Here is a 27,531-nt window from a genome sequence, read left to right as displayed (position 1 = left end):
TTTATTTGCATATTTCATTAAAATCATGGATTACTACTTACACAGCTCAGTATGAGAGACCCAACAGCTCACAGCGCTAGGAACTGCCTGCTGGTAGCGCTCTCAGCTCTGCCAGTAATGCCCAGACATTGATTACTGCATGTACTGCTCTAATTTGAACTCGAGACCTTTCAATGATGAATAAATCAATGGAATTCACTAATTCTTAAACAAACACAACACAACGACCCACTCTAAATGGCATCTCCTCCCTCATCACGTGGAGGGTAACTATAGGCACTGAAGAACTCATTGGCTTAAAATTGTACAACTGTTCAACCCAATAGAAGTGGATTAAAGCTTGAAGCCCTTTGTAATTCAAACTTGAACATCAAATTGCTACACACCAGTCCAAATTCTTAAAATAAAACCAAAATCAAAGCACATTCAGGAACTCCTTGGTTTAAATCTCTGCAGGGTTACATGTCCCTGGAAGTCAGTGGTTACAGATTCCAAGGGCTGGGGGATGGTTTTTTGTTTTGTCACTTTTGAGTTGTTTCACTTGGCAAAAATATTTCCATAGGGTTAAAAATACTATTTTTGCACTCTTTAGACAGAATTAAGCATTTAGGAAGCAGGAATATGAGCAAAATGTGGTATTTTAGAAGTTCTCTGCAGGACAGTTTGACAAATTCCTCAGGCCTATCATAGTGAGAGTCAGAGATAGTTCTGCAATTATAGACTCCCCAGAGCTAAAAGACATGCTGCTTTGGAGGTCTATTTATTGCAACAATAGAAAACTATTATTTTATTTGAAAACTCAGCTTTAATATTAATCATGAGTAGAAGTGATTTTACAGGAGAGCTTTTCACTGAACTCTGCCGCAAAACTTCTGGAAGAAAGGTTGCTCCCAACTCCATTTACTTGATTAACAATTTTTTTCAGTTGTTTTAAAGGTATCACTTTTTATCAGACACTGGAAATAAAAGATAAGGCATTTCCACAGCCAACTGCAGTTCTGGAGGAAGATTGGTAAATACAAAAGACATGCCACAAGTCTGTACGCATCATGAACAGCGTACTTCATAAATTAGTTCATTTAAAAGATTTTCCTCTCAAAGAGAGTCTGGATTTCTTAACATAGCATTTTAACCTTGAAATTACTACAGAAGAAAAAGATTACTGCAGCATTAAAGAAAAGATTATCTAAAAGTTTGCACATATTTACATGTTTAAAAATAATTACTTTTATATGATTTACAACTAGGTTCTTATTTCAGAAAAGCAGCACAAGCTATTCCCTACAGCCAGGTAGTTTCCATAGAGGTGCCAGGTCACAAGTGGCAGCACTATTGCAAGGTTTGCTTCTTTTGACCAAACGGACTTTGTAGAAAAAGTTGGATCTCTTGCCTCTTCTGCACTTAGATTTTCAAATTGCTCCCACCTGCTGCTCCCGGGGACCTGGCATTCACTGGCTCCCAAAGTTACTCTTCTTGAGCTATGAAAGACACTATCTGCAGAGAAGATACTCGATGGAAATGCAGCTACTGCCACTGGTCAGAGGCTGCACGTGCGTTCTGTAACACACTTGTTTCCCCTGCTCCATTACAGGCTTTCAGCCCACCACATACCAGTGGAGCAATCTATTATTTTTAATATATATATATGTAATGTAATATGTATATATCTTGTTGATTCACAGCATTTCAAACTCACATTATAAAGTTCGCAAATTGCTATAAGCTATCCTAATGTGAAAAAGCTGTCTGATTTCACACAATATTGGCCTTATGATAATGCAAGCATTACTCTATCAGAGTATTCATTAGAGCACATAAAAATTTTATTGCTCGACTTCATTTGTGTTGTGTCTTGGTTACAACAGCCACAGAATTTGTATGGAGAAAATAAATAGCTTTGATATCCTCTGTTAACTTCCTATGGTAATCCACTGATGAGTAAGGTTGCAGAGCAATCATGATACCCCTCCATCTCAGCTCTGAAGATGATAATTCAGCTTGAACCTTCTGAGTCAACCTCAATAAAATACAGTTTTCTGCTGAGCAGTTTGAAGGAAGAAAAAAAGATCAGTGAACAAACATTCACACTGCAGTGACTGTTATAAACAAGAACCTTGAAAGCATTGAAATTCAAACTAATATTGTATTATACAGGGAAGAAACAGTTGCCCTGTTCAGGAATACATCATGGAAAGATCAAAATTCAGTCTTGTCTTTTTTTGTGGTTTTTTTTTTACCAGTATTTGGTTGTTCTCACATCTTGCTGCTTTGGCGGCTCTACATAAACTGTATCTGTGAAGCAGAGATTACATATTAGTCACATCACACATGGCTCCCCAGTGGTTTAATTATGATCTATTCAACTGCCTTCTTGCAAGGTTTGACTTTAAAAAATCCCCAAAGAACATGAAGATGAACATATTTGGAGTACACAGTTTCTTCAGCTTGAATCACCTTGTCCGTGCCTTTTTCACTTCCTTTCCTTCAGGAAGCTGTCACCACCTCTCTAGTCAGCATGACTAAACCAAGCATCCAGCTTATATCACAGGAAATCTAAATTCTATGTATCTTCACCACTCCCATTTTCTTAATACTGACACAGTGAGGAGTTAGCCACTAAATCTGATTTTTACTTTCTTCCTGCATTTACATGCTCTCACTATCTGAATTGGCTTCCTCGCCAGCCAGCAAAAGCTGTTGCCCTTGACGGAGGAGCTCCCACTTTCAAATGAAGAAATACATTAGTAGCCCTTCATGAAGCATTTGCTTGGTTTTACCAAGACTAAAGTTTCAATGTGATGTCAAGATTAAGGAAACCACTTCACCTGAGTTTCAGAAACAGGTGCAAAAGGGTTTGTTGGCCTTAGACCAGGCTGTGTATACATCATTGTCTGGGGTGCCATCAAAGGAGCAGCTCCAACCTGAGGAGGTACCTGTTAGAAAAAAAGCAAACCCCCCACAAAACAGATATATAAAATTCAAACTAATTCTAGTAGATCTTTTTGCTTTGTGAGTAGTAGAAAACAAGCATGTAAACACACACACGTAGTAAAGTCAGAGCTTTTTAAAACCACGCTGTACAGCATTTGGAGCAATGTTTTCCAAAGCACAGTGTGACAAAGCCATCAGGTTTCACACACTATCGATCTTTTGAAACAATACATATAAGTTACAGAATGATTTCACTATAATAATGCCAACCATGAAACCCACTGGAGGAGACAACTCGGTTTTTCAGGAATACAAAGACAATTCCATTTCTTACCATTCCGTATACAGGCACTTGAGGTGTGGTCAGTGGGTACGTGATAGGAGCAGGTACCTTCAATCAAGAAAATCTTCATGTTAGATAAGCTCATGCATGCTGGTAATAGATACAAAACTGTAAAAAACATCTATTTTTCAATACTTAAAATAACCAATGTATTTACAAGAAATTGACTTACATATCCAGGATAGTGTACTCCATTCTGGCACAGCAAAAGGAGTAAGGATAGAAAATTATTTAAGAGGTATTTGAACTGGAAATTCTAACCATGGGGTGGATTCAAGGCCAGAACTGTCTCTAACTATGCTCAACTCATTTATGAAAACAAAGCAGGAGGAAAAAAGTGCAAGGAAGTAACATCAGTAACTAAGCCTGTTAACTTGGACAGGCTCTCTGCCTAGAAAACTATCACTAGTAAGACTAGAATGTTTACAAGATCCAGCCACATTTGAGTATATTGCTTGCACAGACATTTGTGTGAGAAGCTGTTGGAGGGCATGGAATACTCCTTCTGCCTCCCTTTATGCGAGAGAAAGGCAGAGGAATAAGGAAGCCAGTGACCATTCAGCTTGAGAAACAAATAGTCAGGTCAATGTTGCTGACATACTGGTTTCTGATGTCTGCAACATATCACAATATGAAAAAAGAAAAATGAAGAGCATCTTAAGCTGATAATAGCTTGGAACAGGCTATGTTCACAGGCATAGTGATGCATGCACTTCACTTCATATTGCCATGCAGTGTTAAGTAGTGCTCACTGTATTAAAAAAGAAGTGCTAGTTCAAATGCTTCTCTACGAAAGAGTATGGAGACTAAACATGAATTGAATGGTTGGTGCTCTGAATACCACAGACCAAGCTAGGGCAGTTAGAATCAGTGTCCCAGTATTGGAAAGATGCTCATAGCTGAGCTATTAAACATGAACACATGAAATAAAAACACAAAACCCAAATCCACAGTGATCCATGTATGCTCAGGTATCCTTTAGCCTCCAAAAATAAAAACACATCAGTGTTCTAACAGGTTTGAGAGCTCCAAGTGGGGATAAAAAGGTTTTATGGTCTCACAAGTTTCACGTAAGTGCTATACAACTGAGACATCCTCTCATCTGAATTCTGATTTTTGTTTAAGACCAATACTGGATTTAAGATTCTATTCAACTCTGATAATTCTGAATGAGCATACTCATGTAAGATGAGGAAAATAAGCACTACAAGCAAAGCTACTATTATCGGAAAATAAAAGTCAGACAAAGAGCAGTCCAAAACTCATGTAGTAATTGCCCTAGCTGTCCCTCTAAGGCAGCTGTATTTCAGAAGGGGTTTGTATTTGTATGAATACTTGAACAAAATTCTTTTAAAAGAACAGGGAAAGTCAGTTGCTACAAATATCTCTCCAAGGAATAAAAATTCTTCATTTAAATAACTATAAGCTTCCACTTAGTATTTTGTACTGTGTTAAAAATAGGAAGTTGCTGCTGAGCACTACTGAAAGGCCGAAGTGCTGCTTGACCTGATAATTAAAGGTTGCAGCAGTGTTTCATGTGATAAAATTGAAAAAGGAATGAAAAGTGGAAGGAACAGCAGTTTTGCCCTTGAAATACATTTTTAGATCTCTTTAAGGTGCATGTGTGTGTGGCAGGGAGGGGAGGGAGGATGGGAGCATCTCAAACATGCATGTGAGAAATTTTCTGGTTTGAGGTCATTTGTTTCAATTCCAAAAGAATTTATGAACTGAGATACATCTCAAGTGAAAGGCTGATTATTCAGGTCTTTAACAGACAAGTTCTACATTGAGTGGAAATATAATATACTAAAATCTCTACCTTATTCAGTTTAACAATCCTACAAGCATTCCCCACGGCCCCCACTCTTGTCCCAGGCAGCCTTTGCTATACTTTTAAAGTTAATACAAGTAGGGAAGTAGCATTTGCTAGAACAAAGTGTGATTTCAATAATAGAGGAGTTACCATATGTGGAATAGAGGGTAAGGGAGTAGGGCTCCATGTGGTCAATGTGTTTGTTTTTGCTTGCCAGTTCGTTCCACCAGTAAGTTTTTTCTCTGTAGGCTGGGTCCACTGCATATCCGATCTACAATGAAACTGTGCTATTAGTTCTCAAAGTCAACAACTAGAGTAACAACAACATAATGGAAAACCAAAACATGCCGTAATACAGGTACACAGCTGAAATCTACAGGTAGAGGAAACACTGAGGATTTCAGTAACTACTCACGGTTCAAGTATGATGTCTGAGGGTTCTGATTTATGTTAAAAGTAAACTATCATTACTGCACTGTACAGCATAATTAGAGTTTTATGTAACTGCAAGATCTTCTATGGTGCTTCATAAAATACTTACATAAAAATACAGTAAGTGCAAAACTAAATTCATTGAACTGCTTCCAAGTTAAGGTTGACCATTTTGGAGTAACTGACCACGATCTCACTGTTTCATTGCTGGTTTTGGTACCAGATTACTTTCAAGAGTTGAGACTCTTGCCATGTTAGTGCTGGTAAACTGCCAGAGACTATCAAATACTCATGTGGGAACATTATAAGTACATGTATGCACTTACTTTTTGGGCGGAGTTCCTCCAAAGCCAAGATCTAGGGGGAGAGGGAAGGGAGAAGAGAAACAGACAAAATCCTTAAGTTTTGGGTTGTTTTTTTGGGTGGGGGGAAGCTTGTTTTGTTTTCAGTAACAAATGGGAAAGTTAAGATTTAAAAGCTTCATACTTACTTCCCACTAGATTAGCAAGTGAAGAATCGAGGTCATTTGCCAGAATTTTTCCATTCTGCTGGCTGGCTAAAGGGGCTCTTTGACTCTGTGGTGGTCCTGTGGGTTGCAATACATCATCTAGAAGGGTAAAACCTAAAGGAAGAACAAAAAAAGCAACTGTTAACCAAAGTTCCATTGCATTTCACAAAATACATCCATAAGCCATCCATTATGGCATCCATAAGCCATACATCCATTCCATCCATAAGGGAGGTATTTTCTTTATAGAACACAAAGTAGTTTGACTATTTACAAGTGGAGGTTCAACATGCTGAAAGTGTTTAACACTTGGACTGAAGCATAAATTAACCTCTGGGTTTTTTTGTACAATCCTATACTGTAGCCACTAATCATTAGAATCTTTAATTTTCTTCATCAGTAACTGATGTTATTTTTAAATTCAGATGAATGTCCTCAAACTGAAGAAGGGAGGTTGTTAAAAGACAGTTTCTAAAATGGTCTTGTAAAAATAAATCAGCAATTTCATGATACTGCTAGTATCCTGAATGTACGCAAGAGTTCCTTTGCTGTATGTTCATAAGGACTTTGAATACATAGTAAAATACCAACAACCAAGAGAAAGATCATAATTCAGCTATTCTTCAAGCAGCACATTTTTATATATACATTTATAAATACATTCTACATAAAGTACAATGCATTTCAATGAAGTTAGAGGAAACTCATTATCATGTATCAAAAGAAAACACTGAAGTCATAGGCACTGAAAACAGACTAACATAAACTTACCAGTTAAGAGATATCCAGAGGGCCACATTCAAAGTTCATTCCCCAAAAGAGGAGAAGAAACAGTTATTATTACAGTATACGCGATTACGCAAAGCTAATTTTAACTTGACAATCAGCTCAATTGTAATTATCTATCAGCTCTATAATCAGCTTGCAAATGTACTATGCTCTTAAAGTTGGAGCCAGTCCAGAGGAGGCCACGAAGATGTTCAGAGGGTTGTAGCACCTCTCCTATGAGGAGAGGCTGAGAGAGCTGGCCTTGTTCAGCCTGGAGAAGGCTCTGAGGAGACCTCAGAGCAGGTTCCAGTGCCTAAAGGGGCCGACAAGAAAGCTGGGGAGGGGCTTTGGACAAGGGCCTGTAGTGACAGGACAAGGGGGAATGGCTTAACCTGACAGAGGGGAGATTCAGATTAGGAAGGTGCTGGCACAGGTTGCCCAGGAAAGCTGTGGCTGCCCCATCCCTGGCAGTGTTCAAGGCCAGGTTGGACAGGGCTTGGAGCAACCTGCTCTAGTGGAAGGTGTCCCTGTCTATGGCAGGGGGCTGGAACTGGATGAGCTTTAAGGTCTCTTCCAACCCAAACCAGTCTGTGATTCTAAATTTAAACTGCAATAGCAATTATGTTAAACTGTTAAGCAAGTGTTGCCTGGAGGGTATAAATTAGTCATGAGCTGGTTGTTACCATTTGTAGTCCTGTACTCTGGTGCTGTAGATTTTCCTCCAAAAACAGCATCAAAGTCCACGTTAATTGTTGGAGGAGCTGAATGAAGAGGAAAACCTGGAAAAAAATGGTTAGAGTATTCAAATACGGCCATGGAGTAATGCCACTCATCACAGTCAAACTAGAAAGTTAAAAAATATTAAATTACCATCAACAGTCAGAGGATGACACACAGAAGCATATGTAGGTGTTTGACCACTAAAGTCATCTTTGTAAAAAGAGAGAAGAAAATCAGATCAGTTTGAAAGAGAAAAAGAAAGAAGAGAATCAAAAATTAAGTCTTTGTTTTAGAGTTTTTAGTGATAAATGAGGATTTTTTTTTATTGAACAAATTTGAAAAGCTCAAGCGGCTCCTGCATTCCCCATTACAAAACAGCAGAAAGGTTGCAGTTTGAAAGGAAGCAGCAAAAATTCCAGCAACATTACAAGCCTTAGGGTATCTATGCTGGGCAAGCTGAACACAATAAGGAGTTGTTTCAACTATAGAAATAAATTTTTAAGGAAGCATATCTTTTGCTACGTCTGGAATTACTGCACCATTTTCACTTTTTAATAAAAGTGAAGATAGGTCCAAAGCACAAAAAGATTACAGGGCCCAGTTTTTTAGCATAATCATCACCAGTTGCAAAGAAATGAGTTTTGTTTGGTTAGGTTTTTACCACTAAACAGTTCCACCGTTTGTTTGGAGGAAAAAGCAGAATTGATGAAAGGGGTGGCAGATTTTACAGCTTCTTCAACTGGCTTCATGTCAAAGATGTCCAGATGAGGTGGAGAACCAACACAACCATTTGAGGACGAGAAAGGACCTTTCAGGTGCAGAAGTGAAGGAAAGAATACAGAGTACAAATAATGGAAAAGGAAACCAGACTGAAATGATTGAATATGAGAATCTCTAGACAAAGTCAAATCCTAAACATTCCACCTAGTGATCTGCCCATTAAAAGATTCAAATTCTTAGTTTCAGATTAAAAAAAAAAAACAAAAACTAACAGCTCTATTTAGGGAAAATAGTTGTAGTATTGCCATTGGGTGGGAGAGGAAGAATGACACAACATTCACCAATCAAAAAAGCTAGCAACTACATTTCTGGCTTCAAGAATCTACCTTTTAAATAGCACATAAAGGTAATCAATTCTACCTATTAAAATACCAACACTTACAATAGTGTTAACGTTGTCTTATTTCATCATTTAACACATTTCTTTGACATCTATCCTCATTATACGTTGGAAGGATTGGTGAGAGTACAGAGAACTTTGTGCACAAGAAGCTGAAAAGAACAGCTATGTTGTAAGAACTCTGAAGTCACCAACATCTTTTAAATGAAAAGTATATTAAATATCACTTAATGGAATGGGAATACTAGTCCAGCATCTTTTCAGTTACATCTGGTTAGTTTGTATTTCCCAGCATCTTTACACTTTAATTTTCTTAGTTACATTTCTTCTATCTGTTCCCTTTTATTAAATATCTCCATTTTATCTACTGCAAATTGACACTACTGCTATGTGTTAAAAAAGGTAACTTTTCTGTAACAGTTCACCAGAGCTTTCAGGTGACTTATATTTGGTCAAGGACAGAAATGTTTGGATGCAAAGTAATTAAGGTTTAAGATGCACATTCAACTAAATATGAATTTGTATTTTATTCCTGTATTCCAAGAATTCACCTACTGCTTAGTCAAATCATGGTATCAGCTCACCTCCCCAAGCACTGCTTGGTGATGTGGGTATAACTGGAGTACTCTGCACAGCTGGAACAAACGCAGGCTGAAGATCAAAAAGGTCACTAGAAAGGTTGGGCATACTGAATAAGAAGAGAGAGGGAAACATTAAGATGTGTAGTAGGCACTGTATTCCTGTGTTGTACGAACATTCACACCCATCTGACTTTCTCTTATTTACTAACAGCCCACCAATAATAGCAATACAAAACAAAACTAGTAATTAAGTACTTATTATTGGCTGTAACCAAAATTTCTGGGAATACACTAGGAAAGCATCAGCAAAAGGTTATTCTGGAGAAGCACTTGAGAAGCTGCAATTGCTTTGCAGCTGACTGTGGAGCTACAGGCCAGTGCAGTAATTTCTGCTGGCTTCAGAAAGCCAAGTATCTCTCACCTATTTGTTGTGGGTGCTGGTACTGAAAAGAGGTCAACAGCTACAGTGGTATTCACACTTTTTTCTGATAAGGTGCTTGGGGATGCTGATCTGGAAACGGAATTCGATACTACAGAAATCTCTCTTAATCGCTGCTCCTGAAAGATGAGATACACAGTTTGTATTTTTGTCAGGAAAGAATCTTCAATAGATCTCTATAATTCCAGAGACAAACCAACTCTGCATTACCATTAAACTTTGCTTTCACACTCCAAATAGTTTTAAGATATGACCTCCAGATGACATGAGCAGAGTTGCTTTATTGTTAAGGCATGTGTAGAGATGTTAAGGCAACGCAAGAAAAATTTCCAACTGCCCCACTTGTATATGCCTGGGACACAACAGAATTACAGACTTAGCTTTCACCAAGAGAAGCATTTTGCCATGACTGAGATTTTATAGTGAGTATGTTCTCAGGAAACAGTATTATAAATGGGTTAAAGGGACCTAAGGACCAGGATTCAGGCCTTAGTAGAGAGGTATTATCAAGAGGACTATTCAACAAGTACCAATGAGCAAACAAAAGCACATCAAGGAACCAAGAGAGAATACAATCCAAATGTTACATGTTACCACACTTCAAATATGTTATTATTCAAAGTCCATGAATTATACCTGAACATGTATGAGTTCAAACTGCTTTTCAAAGTAAACTACAGAATTATAAATAAGAGCAGTTAAATGTGGGCAGAACTATAGCATATCCCCTCATTGTGAGCAACATGACTGAAGAATCACACTAAAGCCATATTCCATACATCATGGGGAAAAGTAACTCCCTCCTACCAATAATCAGTCTTACGACAGCAATGCTGTATGTTCAGCTGCTAAGATGTAACCTAGAATTGTTGTACTCTCATTTTGTGAATCTTTGAGATAAATAACAATCTCCTGTAAAGAAGAATATAAATGATCTGTATTAGCTGCCTCCTATTCAAGTCATACTCCTGGTAAAAGAGTCACCACATACTTCTAGCAGCCATTACACCTACATCCTACAGAATCATGCCTTGGTCTCTCAAGGTAAGAGGTTCACTATACCACCCCCACCCCTAAATTTTAAGCCAAACTTGGTTTCTACCTGTATACAGTTAACCCTCCAATAAATCTCAGAATATAAACTTGTAAAAAATATAGTACCTTAAGTGCCTGCAGTCTAGCTTGCTCCTCCTCCAATGCCTGCTGTTTTTCTTTCTCATCCATCTTCCTAAACAGCATTCCTGTACAGGCAAGTGTGGAGACAGCCCTGGATAGGGCAGTAGCTCTAAAAAAAGTAATGATTTAAAAAAAGTTTTATTAAGAAGCAGTCAGATATACATCACTGATAGTGCAATCATCAAGTGCCTTAGTCGTGTGTCACTCCCCCTCCATTCCAGTCTTTTCTGTAACAGAGTAAGGGAAGAAAAGCAGACACCCCAATAATGAAGTTTGGTGAAAAAGAAGTGTGAGTACACAGGAGTACTTCCTCAAGTTTCAGCAGGTAGGAACTGGAAAGTGCAAAACATACCAGCTGTCTTTTTTCTTTAAGATCACACAGATTAGATTGGAATTCTGTTCTATTCAAGTGACAGAGACACAGAAAGCTTGTTTGTACATATTATACATATAACAGTGAATAAAGCAAAGTTATCCCCTATAGAGTATAGTTTTTAGCAGAGTATTGTGCAGTAAATCCTCGGATACTTGCAAAACCACACAAAAAACCTGAGGAATAAGACAGCAACTCAGGAATGTAGCTTACACTGATACATTTATTAACATCTACCACGTTTCTGTGGGAGAATGCCTAAGCCAAAAGATCTCTCTGACTCTTCCATCAGAAGTACTTACTGTTCATATGTATTGATACTGTACTTGACAGAAAAAAACCCAACAAAGTTTCTGTCAGCACAAAGCATCTCAGCTAATTTGGCTGTTCTGAGAAGGGATCAAAGAACTTCTATGAGTAGGTTTTAAGATAATTTCAGTCTGAGAGGTGGACAATGGACAATGCAGATACATGCCATCCTATCCTGGGTAAAAAGAGCCTCAAAACCCAAATACCTTAGAAGGCTTATAAGCCAAAGGACTTGAAACAAGTAAAAGCTAAAAAGAATAATCTACAAAGTCTCAGCTCAGTGGTTTATTACAGCATAATACTCTGTCAGAGCTACAGGCAGACATACCTAGATTTCAAATATGACTAAGCTATCAGACTATTACTCACTAGATGCTTCACTTATACTTTTAGGAAGATATATTTGGAAATGAATAAAATTCGAGAACACCAAATGACTGAATCCTGAAAATTCTTAGCATGAAGATGACAAATCCCAAGTATGGGCAATCATTGTAATTCACTGGCTGCTCACCTGATGGCAGCGGAGACTTCTTTAGTTTTCTTTCCCTCTACAGAAGCCAAATGCTGTTCCAGTGCTTCAAGTAAGCTGCTTGGTGCCTAGTAAAAGTATTTATAAAAAGAAAGTTAAAGTACTTATAAAACATTGCTTCTAGACAACACATCATTGTTTAGTACACAGATTAGTTTCCACATCCATTAAAACCAAACAAAATCTCATACACCAGTAACTGTGCCATCCTGCACATCAGTTGTTCTTTAAATGTTCTTCAAAAGGAGCAGCACAGAGACATGAAGCATATTCTATGCTTACTGTTTCTAAAACCTTCTAAACAACCCCTTCAACCATAAAACCTAAAGACAACCAACCAGTAACTTCTCTGAATTCTCTCATTGCTGCAGACATCCAACAACATCAGAGATGAAATTCTTCGTAGTTTTATGTCAGGGAAGATGTCTGGGCTAACCCAGATATTATGACTTGAAACAGGCTGTATTTTATGACTCAGCCTCCCTCTCCCCACCCAAAGACATCTGACAGACTGACATCCAGAGGAAAATGACCCAGTTATGTTCATGAAATACAATTACAGCTATAAAAGAAAAGTAAACAACATCACTGTGAAACAGGGCACCTACAAAGGGAAACATTTTCTATATAGGAGCTGGCAAAAGTGGCAGTAGTGTCAACATCAGTATCAAGGAAGGAAAACAGTTATACAGCAGCAGTAATAATAAACCTCAAAAGAGATAAACCCATTGTTGTCAAGAGCCGTTTAAAGAAACTCTGAAACATGCATACCCCAGAACAGAATAATCACCAGAAGCATAAACAAAGTATTAGGAGATAGATTAAATATGGTAGACCAGAGTAGAATCAAAGACATGATCCTGCCAGAACATATTTCAGAAATGTAAGCACACAGAAAATCAAATTTCTGTGAAAGCCTGGTATTAAGAAATTTCAGCAACTTCTTTTAACATGGCACTAAATGGATGTACAATTATTCAACTCATAATAAATGCCAAGAAATTTACTATAGAAGTGAACTGCTTAACAGCGGCACAGGAGTTGTGGAATACACAGGATGCTGACATGCACCACCACAGTTCAGAGCTGCCTTTCACATTTAAGTGCACTTACAAGAAAACAGCCAAACTATTAACTGAAAGAAAAAGTTGTCAGAACAGCAGCTATAAAGGGTTTATGCTCACTGAAAGTTTCGGATATAAAAAGCAGTAAAATGAAGTTTCAAGTAAAATGAGAGAAAAAAATTGCTTTGAAGAGCCTTATAATGACCCAATTAACCAGACAAGTGCACACAAACCCAGTGAATTACCACTTCAGACTTGAATATGATTTGATTAGCATAGTACAGACCAACTGAATACTGCAGTAATAGTCAAAGACTAAGATGCTGAGATCAAACACCAACAGAAAACATCAAACTACTGTTTTCATTCATTCTCTGCTCTTACACTGCTGGTGTCAGTCTTATTTCTTTCCTAGAACAAAGGCCTAGAAGTTCTTAAAGGTCTTAATATTAATTGCTAGGAGTAAGCACTAAAGATTTGTATTTAAAACATGTATTATTTCAGATGGAATGTTACTGCCAACTGGAACGTTGGCAACAACACTGACAATGGAAGCTTGTGGTTTCAATTTGACTTCCATATTAAAAAGACACTGGCAAAGTTTAGGCAAATCTTCACAGTAAATATATTTTTACACATGAAATTTAATTTTGTGAGGTGGTGCAGGATTAGATGTGGCTGTTCAAAAGTTTACGTGTTAGATTTTAACTGTTTCACACTGGCTCCATTTAAACAGCCTGCGTACTCTAAACCTCTAAGGCACTCCAGTTTATTGCCAGTCTCCTGACAGACTGCCATTTATTCTGCTCATCAGGTTACTCTGCACTACAGAAAGAACACCAAATACCTCTGTCCTGTTGGGCTGGTCCTAGGTTAGAAATACAGTGTCCCTACGAACTGAAGGAACTTGCAAAAGAACCTGTTGGGTTAATCAATAAGATACATAAACTGACCTGAGTAAGATCTGGAATGTCTCCCTTATCAATTCCAACTTGCTGGGTTTACAACGAAAAAAAAAAAAAAGAAAAGAAAAAAGAAATAAGTCCATTATTACATGCAGTGGCAATGAAAATAAAACCAGTGATGTCTGAATGTTACCTAGAAGCTAACATACTAAAAAAGGACATTAATAACTTTACGAAGTGGTATGAGTTTCACTGAAAGTTAGCAATCACAAGTGCATTAAATTGCATTTCAAAGCAAATCCAACTTTTCATCCAGCCTAACTTTAACACAGAAAAGCTTACTGGCAGCATTAGAAACACCCTCATTGCTTACTGAAATTACATCTCCATTGTTAGCAGTTACAGTAAAGGAGAGCACTGTAAATAGACTGTAACATTCAGTTCATATATTCTGGACACTTTGTGCAATTTATAACAACACTACAGAAAATTTACTCTGTTGTCTGGCTAATAAAAAGGATACCCAAGAAACTCACTTCATGTTAATGAGTGCATACTATCTGTAAAATACATTCTTGCATAGCAAAGTTCAGCAGCTATTACTCTGTATATGAAGTTCATTTTATGACTATAGACTACTGTACCAGTACAGACAGCAAAACAACACCCTTTCCATTGACACAGATTTATTTACCTCTGCTACTTTGAGGAATTCTGACAATTTGGTCATTCTGGCTAGAAATTTTTTGTAAATATCCAAGCCTTCTTTACACTGGTTCTTCTTCATATCAAAATATCTTTCTGAGGATGCAAATAAAACTCATGTAAGATAACACCCCCCAGCAAAAAGCCAAGACAATATTATAAAAGTAAATTTGAGACAAACTTCAGACAGGAGAAACTCAAGGCTATTTAGATTTTAAAGTTTACATGAAAACCTGACACCTTTTGTAATAAGTTAATCAAAAGAAAACACTGTTTTTTCTCTTTTGGAACACTAGAATATAACACACAGCTTTTTTAAGCGTGAATGTGAACCACTGCAACTGTTAAATTAGGTATTTAGGGGGATGTTTTCAAGAAGTCAGCTTATTAGCTGGCAATGAGAAAAATTATTTTAGCAACTGAAAATATTCCTGGTACATATCTACATTTTTAGACCCTGTATCATTATATTGTGATGTTTGCAAATGGGCTCAATATCCAAAAGACATCAGAACCATTAGAGTGATTCAAACACTGAACTGACCTACCAAAAGAAGGATCAACCACATCCTTCACTTTTTATGGTTTTGCCCTATATAATGACAAATATTTCATTGAGTAAATGCATTAACAGAACAAACCAAGATGTTTTCATTCAAAAATTTGCTTAAGTAATCATTATAGGGCCTTGCTAAGAGCTTATTGCTCCTGGACAAAAAAAGTCATACATATCATCTACTGGGCTCATGAGACTCAGGTACCAGGTAAAGGTGAATAGTCAAGCTATAAACTATGAGAAAACAGAAGTCAATCATACTGTGACTATACTGAACACTCAAAATACCAAGTATCTCACTAATACTTGTACAGCCCAAATGCAAAGGTTACCTACTGCACATATGGTATCTTTGTTCTAGTCTCACCCTTTCCTCTCAGCTTCTGTTTCATGATGTATTCTTCTAGGGAAGAAGCATATGTTTAAGCCTACGCTAGTTGCCACTGAAACTAGGACAGGCTTAATTCACTGGTAACGGAGCAGAGACAATTTATTATGAAACTGCAGTCAGAAACTGTCTGTATTCTTTAGTTCTCTTAGTATCTTATACAAAAGTTCAAAAGCTAAAAAAATTCTCACATACCTAAAAGATTAATAATCCCCTCATTGTATGCTGCAAAAAGTCTAATGGAATCTTTAAAGAGGAGCATAAAGGCAGCATTTATAACACCATTTGTTAGTTCATTTGGATTTGCCTGTGTAGAAAGTAATGAGAAAGTAAATTAGTATTTAATAAAATAATGAAACTCACTTCAAAATGAGAGAGTTACTTAACACTGGGTTTAAAGTACCTACATCAAAATCAAGGAGTGCATCAAGCTGGTTCTGTATGATTGGAAGGGTTTTCAGAAGCTTTTCAGCATTCATGGTTCTCATCACTCCATCTATCCTACACAGCAGAAGACACATATTTACAAGTTACCAAGAGACCTCAGCGTATGATGCTGTTTCAACAACACTATACTGCTTCAAAGGGCCAAAAGGGACACAATTCTACAGTAAACTCAAGAACAACTGCCATTTCCCTCCCCCCCCCAGTATGGAAGACCAAACAAAAGCAGCAGCAACAGTCTTACCCTCTTTTCATTTTGGTGAAGTCAACTGCTACAAGTCTATATGAAAGTGCTTTTTCGTTCAAGTATCTGCTATATCGCCTAATGAAGGTAGACATATCGTAGCCTGAAAATTAAGCATTTGTAAGTTAGACATTTTGAGGGGGTACAGGGATTTTTAAGCTCTTTTCAAAAACTATTCTTTTACAAGCCCATTTTTCATCAACTTGCATAAAAATCTCCTCAAAGGCACTTTCCAGAATCTTGAGATTCACTGTTTTTCACCTTGAGATGTGGTGGTACAGTTTCTTCCCAACTTGCTAGCATTAGAAAAATATTCATTGTGATTATGAAAATAAACACCTAAACAAATTAAACTATTAGGCAAGATCCAAGCATAAAATATTAGGCAAGAATCAAGCAGCTCCTATTGAGATATTCTTAAAATTAGTCTAAAAAGTGCCTTCCTACTAAAATGCTGAAGACTTTGGTAACTTATCTGCAACGCCTCAAAAAACACATAAAGACCCCAACATGTTTTCTACAACTGGCAAATAATTCTCAAGAGATCAGAAGGGGTTCTGCTTATACAGCACATCCTTGTCACCATTCTCCTAGAGTGCACCAACATAGAGCAAAAAAGCAGCAGTTACTTCCTTCAGTGAAAGGTCCTTACCCTGCATGGCACTTTTGTCCAGGTAGTTATTTAAATTGAACAAAGTGTTTCGGGATGCAAGATACTGGATAAAGCGCTGTTGGTGAAGAAGTTGAAAATATTATTGTTGTGAGAGTCAAAACATTTAAGCATATTACAAGAACGCTACACTTAGCTTGTAACTGTTTCTAGTAACCTCTATCACCAATAGAAATCAGTTAAAAGGGAAAAATTTAAAGGAAAAGTAGAAGCTACTGATTAGCAAAGGCTCTGAAATCCAAAAATCTATTTCAAAAATATAAAATTAAATAAAAAGACATCACTTCCCATGAATAAAAGATTAATAATCCTAGAGGAAGCTGCTTAGGTTAAATTTGTGATTTAGAATAGAATAGAAGCTGGAAAACACAAACCAAAAATACCACTGGCTTTATCCAAGCTCCCACAGTTCAGGGAGCTCTGCTGGTGCTGTGGAAGTGGGAAACACGCTCAGTTACAAAGTTTAAAAGTAGCAATATGCTTTTGGAACTGTGGTAAGCGGCAGCAATGCTGGGGTTATAGTTATATATATATATATATATATACATTGTAATGCACTGATCTGGCTAACAACAAAGTTTTGACAAATAGTAGCTGGCTCCATAAATAACACAAGAGGAAGAGGCAAACACATTCAGGTAGCAAGACAGTTTTAAAAGCTTCTCTGCCACTGTTGAACACAGATCTCCTGTGACAGCAATTTCTTGCCATTCTTGCTTCTTTGTATGTGTTTTAGTCCATAGAAGAGGATCATGACCGCTATGACTTAGTACTGCATTCACAGAGATGTAGAAGAAAACCAGTTGTAACATGGTCAGGAATGGAATGGTGATGTTCAAAATGTGTCTATACAATTTCAAAATTAGCTACTGTTCTGAATCTCATTTTAAAAAGGTCCAGGGCTAAGCCTCACCCTCCAGATGTTGGGGGTCTTGTATTGCACAATGCACAGGTGACAGGAATTTTAACCTGTTTCAGCCAAAACTTCATCATAAGAAACAGGTAGTCATGTTGAACAAGAAACTGCAAGACAGTAACTACTCAGACAACACTTTGACTTTCTGCTATATTTGCTTCTACTTAAAATAGAACTCCAACATCTGATAATTTTTCATCTGTATAAGAAAAAGGCCTTCTCTAATGTATTAGAGAAGCAAGAAGTCCACTCACATTCCACCTGAAATTACAGAACTAGTGTTCCAGCCACATTATCTCAGCAGGTATAAAGTAACTCTTCCGGTTTCAAATGCATCCACTCAAAGCAGAGGAGCAGACATGAAAATTTCTCTGCCACTACAAAATGCTGCACAGGCAAATAAGACACTGACTGCTAGCCCACAGCTCTTAAGCTTTTAATTTTTACTATGGTTCAGTTTGTTTGTTTGTTTTCTTGCAAGCTTTAGTGTGTAGATATGAACTGTATTGGAAAAAAGAGAAATATAGAAACTGACTTACAGCATTCAGTTTAGCTTCATACTTATTCTAAGTAGTGAATTCCAAGCAGTCAATTTTACTTATCCTTGTATTATCCTCTAATTTCAGCCTATTAGCTGTTGAAACTACAATTTAAGCACACAAATAACTCGGGGAAGCATTAACAAAGAGCACACTGTGTTTTACAAGTCATCTCAATGAAGTGAGAGGAGGCAACCGAGTTTTCAGAGCATTTTAGTGGCTGGAAGCAGTACCTTAAGAATCATCATTTCAATATTACCAGTAGTTGACAGTTATTTATTACGAGAATGCCTACACACAAGTGCAGGACTAAACTGTCACCTGACCAAGACAAAGTTGAGTTTCTAACAGAAATGACTGCCTAAGAGAGGCTACAGTTCTAATGCCATGGTATTGTCTGAGAAGCTTTTCATAAATAGTGATGAAATAATTAAAAGTGAAATAAAAGCAACAGAAACCTGTTTAGGAGAAACTTTTATAGTAACAACGTATGAAGATTTATCCCATTAGATGATGATTTCCAAGATCCAATCTTCTAGTCACCATATTCCTCCCCCCCTTTAGTAAGTATTCTTATCTATTAATAGGTTGGCTGCACATTTATGGAGTGCCAACAAGACTCTTCTGCTGTGCTCTTACTGATAAGCACCAGCCTAATGAAGTAAAGCTCATCATAAAGAGCTCATAAAGCTCTTTATTCTAGAAAGGTCACTCATCATTCCCTCATAGCCCATCCCAGATACCGGCAGATATATTGCAAATATTGATATATTTCAGTACTGAAATAATGAAAGAGTATTCTTTTCTCTGGAGAAGTACTTTCCAGCCATCAGCAGAGGAAAAACAAAGACCATTGAAAATCAAAGTACACATCTAATGTTTCAAAGACTGAGAAAAAATTTTAACACACTACCAAGGAGGCTTTAAGAGAAGTAATCAAGTCTTACCTCATTTCCATACATCATGAGGTGGTGTGTTGTAATTAGAGCTTTGAACACTACAACCCAGCTACTGTTTGCAGTTCTCTCAAAGAGTGTATCTGCCAACTGTGGAATATTCACATTCATTTCATTTGTGCACTGTATTAGATCTAAATTAAAGGAAAAAAAAATCAAAACATTACAATAAGCTGCATGCTCAAAGAGGATCCTTATTTTGTGTTTTTTTATACTGAGAATTCTTCTTGGATGCATTATAAGAAATAACTGAGCTATTTTACATTCCTACTCAAATTCACTGCATTTTATTGACAGACTCCAAGTATGAACTTCAAAGACATTTCAATTTTATGGGAGTCTCAGCATATCATCAATGACTTGCTCCAGTAGAAACTCTCTGCCCAAATTATTGTCTGATACCCACTCAATCTTAGGAAAAAAAAAAAAACAAAACAGATAAAATAAACCCAAACAAACAAACAAAAACCCAACAATATACCCCCCCCCCCAACCAATCAACCACCAGGAAAAATGAGAGCAGCAAGGAGAAGCTGAGACATCTGTGCCTCATGAGATCAACAGGCAGTGAGGACCCTGCAGCTCCAACCTAAGCTTGCGTACCGACACAAATGATAGCAAATGAGATGCTACAAACCTGCAGTAAGCCTCTTTTCTATAAGAATTAAGAGCAAGAATTTGATTCTACAGATGCAAACCAAATACTTTGTGGTGGACCATTGGAGGTCTCAGGCTTTTATATAAAAAACCCTCTTTGTGTGCAAGACTGATTATAAACTCAGTAGTAGAACATTAACCTGGGAAGTCAAGAATACTTCAAGTCTTTGCCTGAGTATTGGTACAAAACCAGAACAGGCTCCAGCAGATACCTGGGGAAAAAAAGGCCTGCTGAGAAGAAAGCAAAGAACCAAATCCAGGACTATTCTAAATCCCTCAAGACATGAACATTAGACATTTATTCTCTCTTGAGCTAAATTTGGCTCAGGTGTGATCAAAGTACACCTTAAGGACTGGGCAAGGCCAGAAAAGCAAACACTGAGTTTGAAAAGCTTCTTTTGTGGCCTCTTCTTTAAGCCAAGTCTGCGAGCAGCCTGTTGGCTGCAGAGCAGCATTGCTGTTCATGCGGTTTGTCTGTCTAAGTACTTGAAGAAGAGTAGATGCTTGGGAAGTTGGGCAACAACTGAATACTGGGGTGTTGGCCAACTTGTCATATTAGCTCCACGTACAGGACAGACTAAGTTATCGTTAGCAATTTAAACATGAACTTAGAGATCACACATTGATAGTCTCGCACAAAATACTTCACAGAAAGACTGCAGTTAGAATTTCTATCTGTTTCACTGCACAAAAGAGATTACAAATGTATCTTACAGATCTGTTAAGAATATTAAATTCTTTGAGTAAGGATCACTGTTTAGAACAACTTAATAACCAGAGTGATTTTAATAATGAGTTTTAGCTAGTATCTTGCTGAAGTAGAAAGCTATATAATGCCAGTTCTAGTAAGTTACTATTTCATTCTGATGCCAAAGGTTTCAAAACACATACAAAACATGACAGCTGGGCTGAAAACTTTCATCCTTATTAGTAACACACAAAATGCTGAAAGAAAGAGCAGCCCTGGAAATAAGTTTCAAGCTATTCATCAAAACTTTATTGTTGAGTAGTATTAAAACATTTCAGTATTTACAAACATGAAGAGTCTCAAAACCCATGTCATTTGATACATGCTGCTCACAACTCACAGCTGTATCATCATCAGACACTGTGTCAAATTAAGAAGTACTTTAACATTTCTAGAAATCCAAACGGTCCATAGACAACCATTGCTCCATATAATGAAACAAGTCCCAGTTCCATAATTTATGCACAGAGATGACACGAACTTTAATTCAACAGCCTCATCTACTGAATGAGAACTTGTTTGGTATTTTTCAGGGAACTGAAGTGTCTGTAACCAGCACAGAAATGTTACAAGTCCTACACTAAGTTTATAAAAACTAAACAACCAACAAACTCTATATAGAGCAATACCTACAACATTACAATATCTGCAACAATGCCTATAACATTACTACTAGGGAGCAATTAAAGAAATTCCACTGATCTGCTAAGGTCAGAGACACACAGCCTATTGAAAATATTATTTCTGCACAAAGCCTTTTTCCTATACAGGACCACTGAGAAAGTCAATTTTTTCATTGAAGATTTTCAATATTAAGAGTGCTTACTGGGAGGGAAGATCCATATTAAAACCAAATGCTTCCTGGTCTCAAGTCAAATTAGCCAAGGTAACTTCATTCATATACTGCCAGTACTCTCCACAGAGATTTCAATCTTGTCACCTTCCCTCAAGCTAAGGTCTACCAGCAGCTGTTCCTGTAGAGTCCAAGATGATGCTGAACACCTGGGAGATCCCTTGCATATAGCTATGTCTACAACGTTCTCATAGTGCTGCTCAGACACAATGTGATAGAAATTTACTGTTAGCAACTACATCAAATGCTTCTGTCTCTCCTTAAGCCACACATTTGTAAAAAAAAAAAAAAACTTTAGCTTTTCATGCCATCATAAAGGTTTACAACCATAAAAAGCCATCTAGATATCCGTCTACCTTTAGAGGGGAGCAACTGGCTTCTGCTTTGGTACACAAGACTGAAAGAAGTTTTCTGTCAAGTGACAGTAATAGAGTGTAAGTTGATAGACCTCAGGTGCATTTGAGAACTCACACGGTACTGCTTTATTCCACAAATGTACCTCCACATGATTTAGAAGTGCAGTTCTAGTAATTCCAATAAAGTGCTAGTAAGGGTTTTCAGCACATTCTACTTGTTCCTGTAAGATATGAGCCTGACCATTTTAAAAGGCAACCAAAATGAGATTTCACACAGTAGAGCTACTCAGAATTTAATTCAAGCTGTGTTTGAGGTTAGATGACTTGAATAAGCTGCAAGTGCCATGCACTTTAGACGTGTGCTGAACACTGGCTTCCCTGAAGACAATTTTTATTGAGGGCACTTAGCACAATTCAGGTCTTTGGTCCCCTTGAATGCACAAACTCATAAGCTACAGTTGCCAACACCAAAGAACACATGCTTAAACAAACAAAACATCTCTAAAATAGTAAACTAAGAATAAAAAAAAACAAATCTCAGTGCATTTTATAGGCCAAAACTGGTGTTTCCCAAGAGTGAATTGCAAAATCTAAGTTTAAAAAGACTCTTTAATAAGGATATTCAGGGCAATTTTTTCCTTATTATTTTACAATTAGTATAAATAAAACTAGCATCACGTTTGAATTTCCAGCTCTTGAGATACATAACAGAAAAGGCAAGTGTTGTTTCTCTAATATGTTCTTCTGACTCTGCAATAGGAATATCTACATCAAACAAGCCTACACACAAACTATGGATCTGTTACAGCTGGTAACAAAGAGGAAAAGGCTATTACCACCATACATGAGGATATATAAAGGAACACATGCACCTGAGACTGATGAGCAACACTAATATGGATGTTGGCAACAAAAACTGGAATGAAATTTGTAGGGCAAGTGATGCTCATTTTCTTATCACACTACTTATACCAACACTTTACAACTCAAAGCATTTTGCCAATTACCCAGAGGAATCATTTCAACTGCAAGCGAAACTGTGGTGCTATTTCTAGAATGGAATTCAGAAACATTTTAACATCACCGGGAAGGGGGGGGGGGGGGGGGGGGGGGGCGCAGAGAAATTAAAATCAAACTGCTTTAAACCAGAAGAGTACCACAGGGGTCTTCAAGCAGCCTGGAAGAGATGTGGAAATCTTACTGCCAGAAGAATACTAAGTATTTCTCTTCCACAGCTCATCAAATATTGGCACAATCATCTGTGAAACCATACAGCTCTTTGGAAAACAGAATGCACAAACCAGCTATTTAAAATATATATATATATCAGGTTTTTGGAAAATTCCCAGCCAGGCACTGACAAAAAGAGAGACACACTTGTCAACTTTCAAGTACCAAGAAAGTAATCCTTTTCTTGAGTCAGGAATATCTGTCTCAAGACAGCTGCAAATACATGAGTTAAAGACAACCATAGTTGTTTAATATTCCTGTATTTCTTTCATTGTCACAGGACTGAAACTGCTCTAGAGAAATAGAAGAATTAAGACCACTTGCCTTAATCCCAACAGTCTTGGAAAAAAATACTGTATTTTGTTTTTGAAAGTTACACCATAAACTATAAGTTTACAGAAACATAGAAGATCCACTTCAGCAGACTTTCTCAGCATAGCCTAAGGAATGCACCAGTTCTTGCTGGAAGACTTAAAAGAGCACCCGGCACAAATATTTTTATGCACCCTTATAGAGCAGATTTGCCAACAAACTTTAAGTTTCATTTATATAATAGCTAAATCTGAACTTAGAGTTACTTTACCAGAAGCAAAGCAATTCAGCTACTCTGTCGCACTCCCCCACTAAACAAGGATAAACGACAGCCCATAGTTTGTTGGGTTTTTTTAAAGCTTAGAGCAATTGTTGAGTAAAATTCACATTTATAGATACAAACAACTATGTTGTTGTTGTTGTTTTTCAAGTTGAATTTCCTCAATTACTTCACAGATTACTAAAGAGTTTCAAACTAAAGAAAGGCACCTTACTCCTTGTGGAAGAGTTCAGGGCTATTTCTTGGTACTGTATCACAACTTAAGTATCCCTTGCAAGAGCCATATTGCATCAGCATTCATGAGCTCTAGCTACCAAAAGTAAGAATAGGCAGATACAAAACCAACCCCAAAGTGTGAGACTCATAATGTGGTATTATTGGCAAAAGTTTAGAATGATTTGGTGAAGACCTATGCAACTTTCTCCTGCTTCATAATACAATTCTACAGTACCTGAATTATCACTTCTTACAAGATTTCCAAAGCCCATGTAAAAGTCTTAAGTTTTGATGAGTAACATTAACTGCTTTCTCCTCCCCTGCACTTAAGAGGGACATATGCAAGTTAAACAGGAGTTGCTTTTTCCTTTATTACTATATTCACTTAATTTAGGGGATTGTATCTTTCCAAATTTTGGCCTACACACAGGTCTACTCAGCCAGTTACCAACTTGTCTGCAGCTCTAGTTTGTTCCCTTTTTTGTTATGGCTTTTCAGTAGTTAGCCAGGAAGAGATATGTCACCAAAGGCATAATCTAGCCCCACTCTACTGCAACCCAAACTCAGAAGGAGGGGAAGCGAGGAAACCCACACTGGGGAAAAAGAGACAAAGACCTTCAGGTGCTTCACTAAGAAAATACCAGCCTCTGTATAATACTTTATGTTACTCTAAAACATTACAAAATATTACAGAAATAGATCTGATGATTTATTTAGGCCACTGTGACCTACTTTAAAAGAAAAAAAAAAAAAAGAACCCACCAAGTATTCCCATTGACATTGCTTAGGTTTGGAGTTTGGATTTGGTTTTTTTGTGTGGGTTTGTTGTTTTTGTTGTTTTGGGTTTTTTGTTTTTTTTTCTTTTCAAGAAAAATAAGACTATACTGCTCAGCAGTTAGTAGCCAGACAAAACCCAAGACTCCTAAATACTAGTTCAAACACTGCAAGTGTAACATCTTCCTGTAAAACCCCATATTGTAATATAGTGCTTCTTGCTGAGGAAACAGCAAGGGGGTGCGTGTGTGTGTGTTAAGAATTAATCTGAATAGAGTGCACAAACTGATACTCCTCCACAATCCCTGACACAACTACAGCAACTCTCAAAAACATCTTCTTGAAGCTTTTTCTTTAGCAGCAATTACAAGTCATACCAGATGGTGTAGCATTTTTGCATGACACACACACGTAGCACCAAGGTGCAACTAGCAGTGAATTGCATTAAATCTGCGCTATGTTTTCCTCCATAATTTACTCACACTGTATCTTTGAAAATACACTGTGTGATCTCTTTTCCCCAGAGATTACATTATTTAAACTAGTATTTTACCTGCCTGTGTTTAATGCAAGTAAGTTTTGTGTACTAGGGATAAAGTGCCACACAAAGGCTTGCAGATGTTTGAACAGCAGTGCCTGGGTATGCCCAGTGAATAGTGGAGAATGTGCACTGGGATTTCTTTTCAACCCCTTGCAGAGATATTTGCAGTACCATAGTTCACCTTTTTTTTTCCCCCTCCTACCCCACCAAAGTATTCCTCTATTTCAGACACCAAATCAGAACAAGCTTTTTGTTTGTCTTAGATCAAAGTCTGAGGAAGTCAATTACATCAGAACACAGAGCTTCTCTGCCACAGAAGGGGACCCTCTGGAGACTGACAGCTCAGGACAGGTTTGTATCAAAGATATCCAAAGGAATTTGATAGCCAAAATGCAATCTCAGTTTGTGCCCTTCTCAAGAGTTTTTCCAGGCTTCGATTTTCTTATTTTGTGAGGGTAACTTACAGTAGATGTCATGATTTTAAGGATCTTTTCAACCAATGCACTACATCTTTCAAGCTTCAGAAGCTTTCAAACTATTGAGCAAACTCACCACTTTCTGGCTTCCTGTTATGTTACCATTTCTGGACTCAAGGGTTACCTCCTGCAGTTATTCTACCCCAGGCAGAACACAAGGAGAGATAAAGTAACGTAACTTTAAAAAGGTGGTTTTAAAAAAATAAATTGACAGTTACACAGATTTAAGGCTTTTAATTTCAACACAGCAGCTGCAATATTCACTGCTGTAGCTGGATTCCACTCATTCAGATCAAAACCAAATGAGACACATATTTGTTTGTGTTTAACTATTTGATCCACACCAAAAGCTCTCACACAACAAGTCTGTCTTAACAGAAGAATGTCACAGTGTCAGAGCACCAAACTACCCTCAAAAAATACAACTGATTATACGTCTTCCAAGGGCTGGAACAGCAGAGTCCCCTTAGCACCACCAACTTGTGCAAGTCCTGCAAAACTACCATCCTGCTCCACTGATTTTGAAGAACCCAGCATAAAGCTTCATATCTTCTTTCCCCAGGGGAAACACACACACGCTTACTTCACTTCTAGTAGTACTGCATAATGTAGAAGGTTTGGAGCACTGGCTGCACTTTTGAGCAGTTAAACAGTAACTTCTATTGCTATCCTGTTACTAAAACGTGAAACAAAGCAACACCACCGATAACTTTCTAGTTATCACGCGTTCTAGTTACTATTTTTCTGCCACTTTTGGCGCGCAGAAAGGTGTTTCAACGTATTAAGTTTAAATATAACAGTGACAACATACTCTCATTCTGGAAAGGCCACTGGCCCACCTTTACCCTCCCCTTTACCTCACTTTTTACCTCTTTTCAAGAGCCGTAAGATAAAAAACTATGGTATTTAGAGAAACATTGCAGTCTGCAGTCCGCCACATGCACAGAACGACAGAAGAGTGCTTAAAAATTTAACTTCTCGCTCACAACAGTAAACCCACACAACTTAACCCACTTTTTGCCCCGGTGCCGGATTAATAAACCCAGAGCACACAGGCTAAGAAGCAGTCACCGGGAAGAGTTCACAAGGTTGCACTAATTTTGTTCCCTGGTGTTACAAAGCTCGCTCCCTCCACGTGTAAAGCAACCTCTGAAGAGCAAACCAGCCGGGTTCACCCGGCCTTACGCCACATACCCTCCTGCTACAAGCAGGAGGGGCCGCACCGGCTGCCTCGGGGCTCCAAGCGGCTCCCGCCGGGCGAACCGCGGGCCCGGCCAGGCCTCCCCCGGCCCAGGCCACAGGCGGCCACCGCAGAGTCCTACTTACAGTCCAGGTGCTTCTTCTTGGGGCCCATCACCTCGTGGGTCGTCGCCTTGCAGACAGCCTTGGCCACGGCCGAGCCGGTGACACTGTGCTGCGCCGCCGTGATGCGGTCCGTGATCGACTGCCCCGACATCATCGGCGCGGACCCGCCGCGGCGGGCAGCAAGGCCGGGACAGCGGCTCCCCCGTAGCCGGGGAGAGGAGAGGCGAGCGCAGCCGCCCGGCGGACGGGAACCGGCAGCTCCCTCCGATGTGAGGCCGGCGACCGGGGAGTCCTGGCCGGGCACCGCCTCACCGGCTCCTCTGACCCGCCGCTGACGGCTAACGAGGGCTC

The 27,531-nt window shown here is 38.2% G+C and overlaps 1 protein-coding gene across 6 annotated transcripts; it reads right to left on the bottom strand.

Moving 5' to 3' along the window:
- LOC130607819 (phosphatidylinositol-binding clathrin assembly protein-like) lies at positions 1-27,504 on the bottom strand. Of its 6 annotated transcripts, XM_057425240.1 has the most exons (22): positions 27,202-27,504; positions 19,424-19,566; positions 17,004-17,079; positions 16,352-16,454; positions 16,071-16,164; positions 15,859-15,970; positions 14,709-14,815; positions 14,063-14,104; positions 12,028-12,113; positions 10,817-10,940; positions 9,638-9,774; positions 9,220-9,323; positions 8,177-8,323; positions 7,666-7,725; positions 7,479-7,574; positions 6,010-6,126; positions 5,846-5,876; positions 5,238-5,358; positions 3,447-3,470; positions 3,266-3,322; positions 2,826-2,933; positions 1-2,292 (listed from the first exon to the last, which is right to left on the bottom strand). In XM_057425240.1, exons 1-22 carry the CDS (start codon positions 27,332-27,334, stop codon positions 2,278-2,280), a joined length of 2,037 nt encoding a protein of 678 aa, XP_057281223.1. In that variant the 5' UTR covers positions 27,335-27,504; the 3' UTR covers positions 1-2,277. The 6 variants fall into 6 exon arrangements, 5 of the variants coding, with proteins under 5 accessions (XP_057281223.1, XP_057281225.1, XP_057281224.1 ...); XM_057425242.1 differs by lacking the exon at positions 7,666-7,725; XM_057425241.1 differs by lacking the exon at positions 3,447-3,470 and having other exon boundaries at positions 27,202-27,503.
- Between the last annotated feature and the right edge of the window lie 27 nt (positions 27,505-27,531).

The sequence above is a fragment of the Pezoporus wallicus genome, unplaced genomic scaffold (assembly GCF_028554395.1).
Source record: "Pezoporus wallicus isolate ANWC-B61680 ecotype Strahan unplaced genomic scaffold, APGP_CSIRO_Pwel_v1 scaffold_6445, whole genome shotgun sequence".
Taxonomy (NCBI): domain Eukaryota; kingdom Metazoa; phylum Chordata; class Aves; order Psittaciformes; family Psittacidae; genus Pezoporus; species Pezoporus wallicus.
The sequence above is the reverse complement of the archived record's forward strand: the minus strand, read 5'-3'. Positions and strand labels throughout refer to the sequence as shown.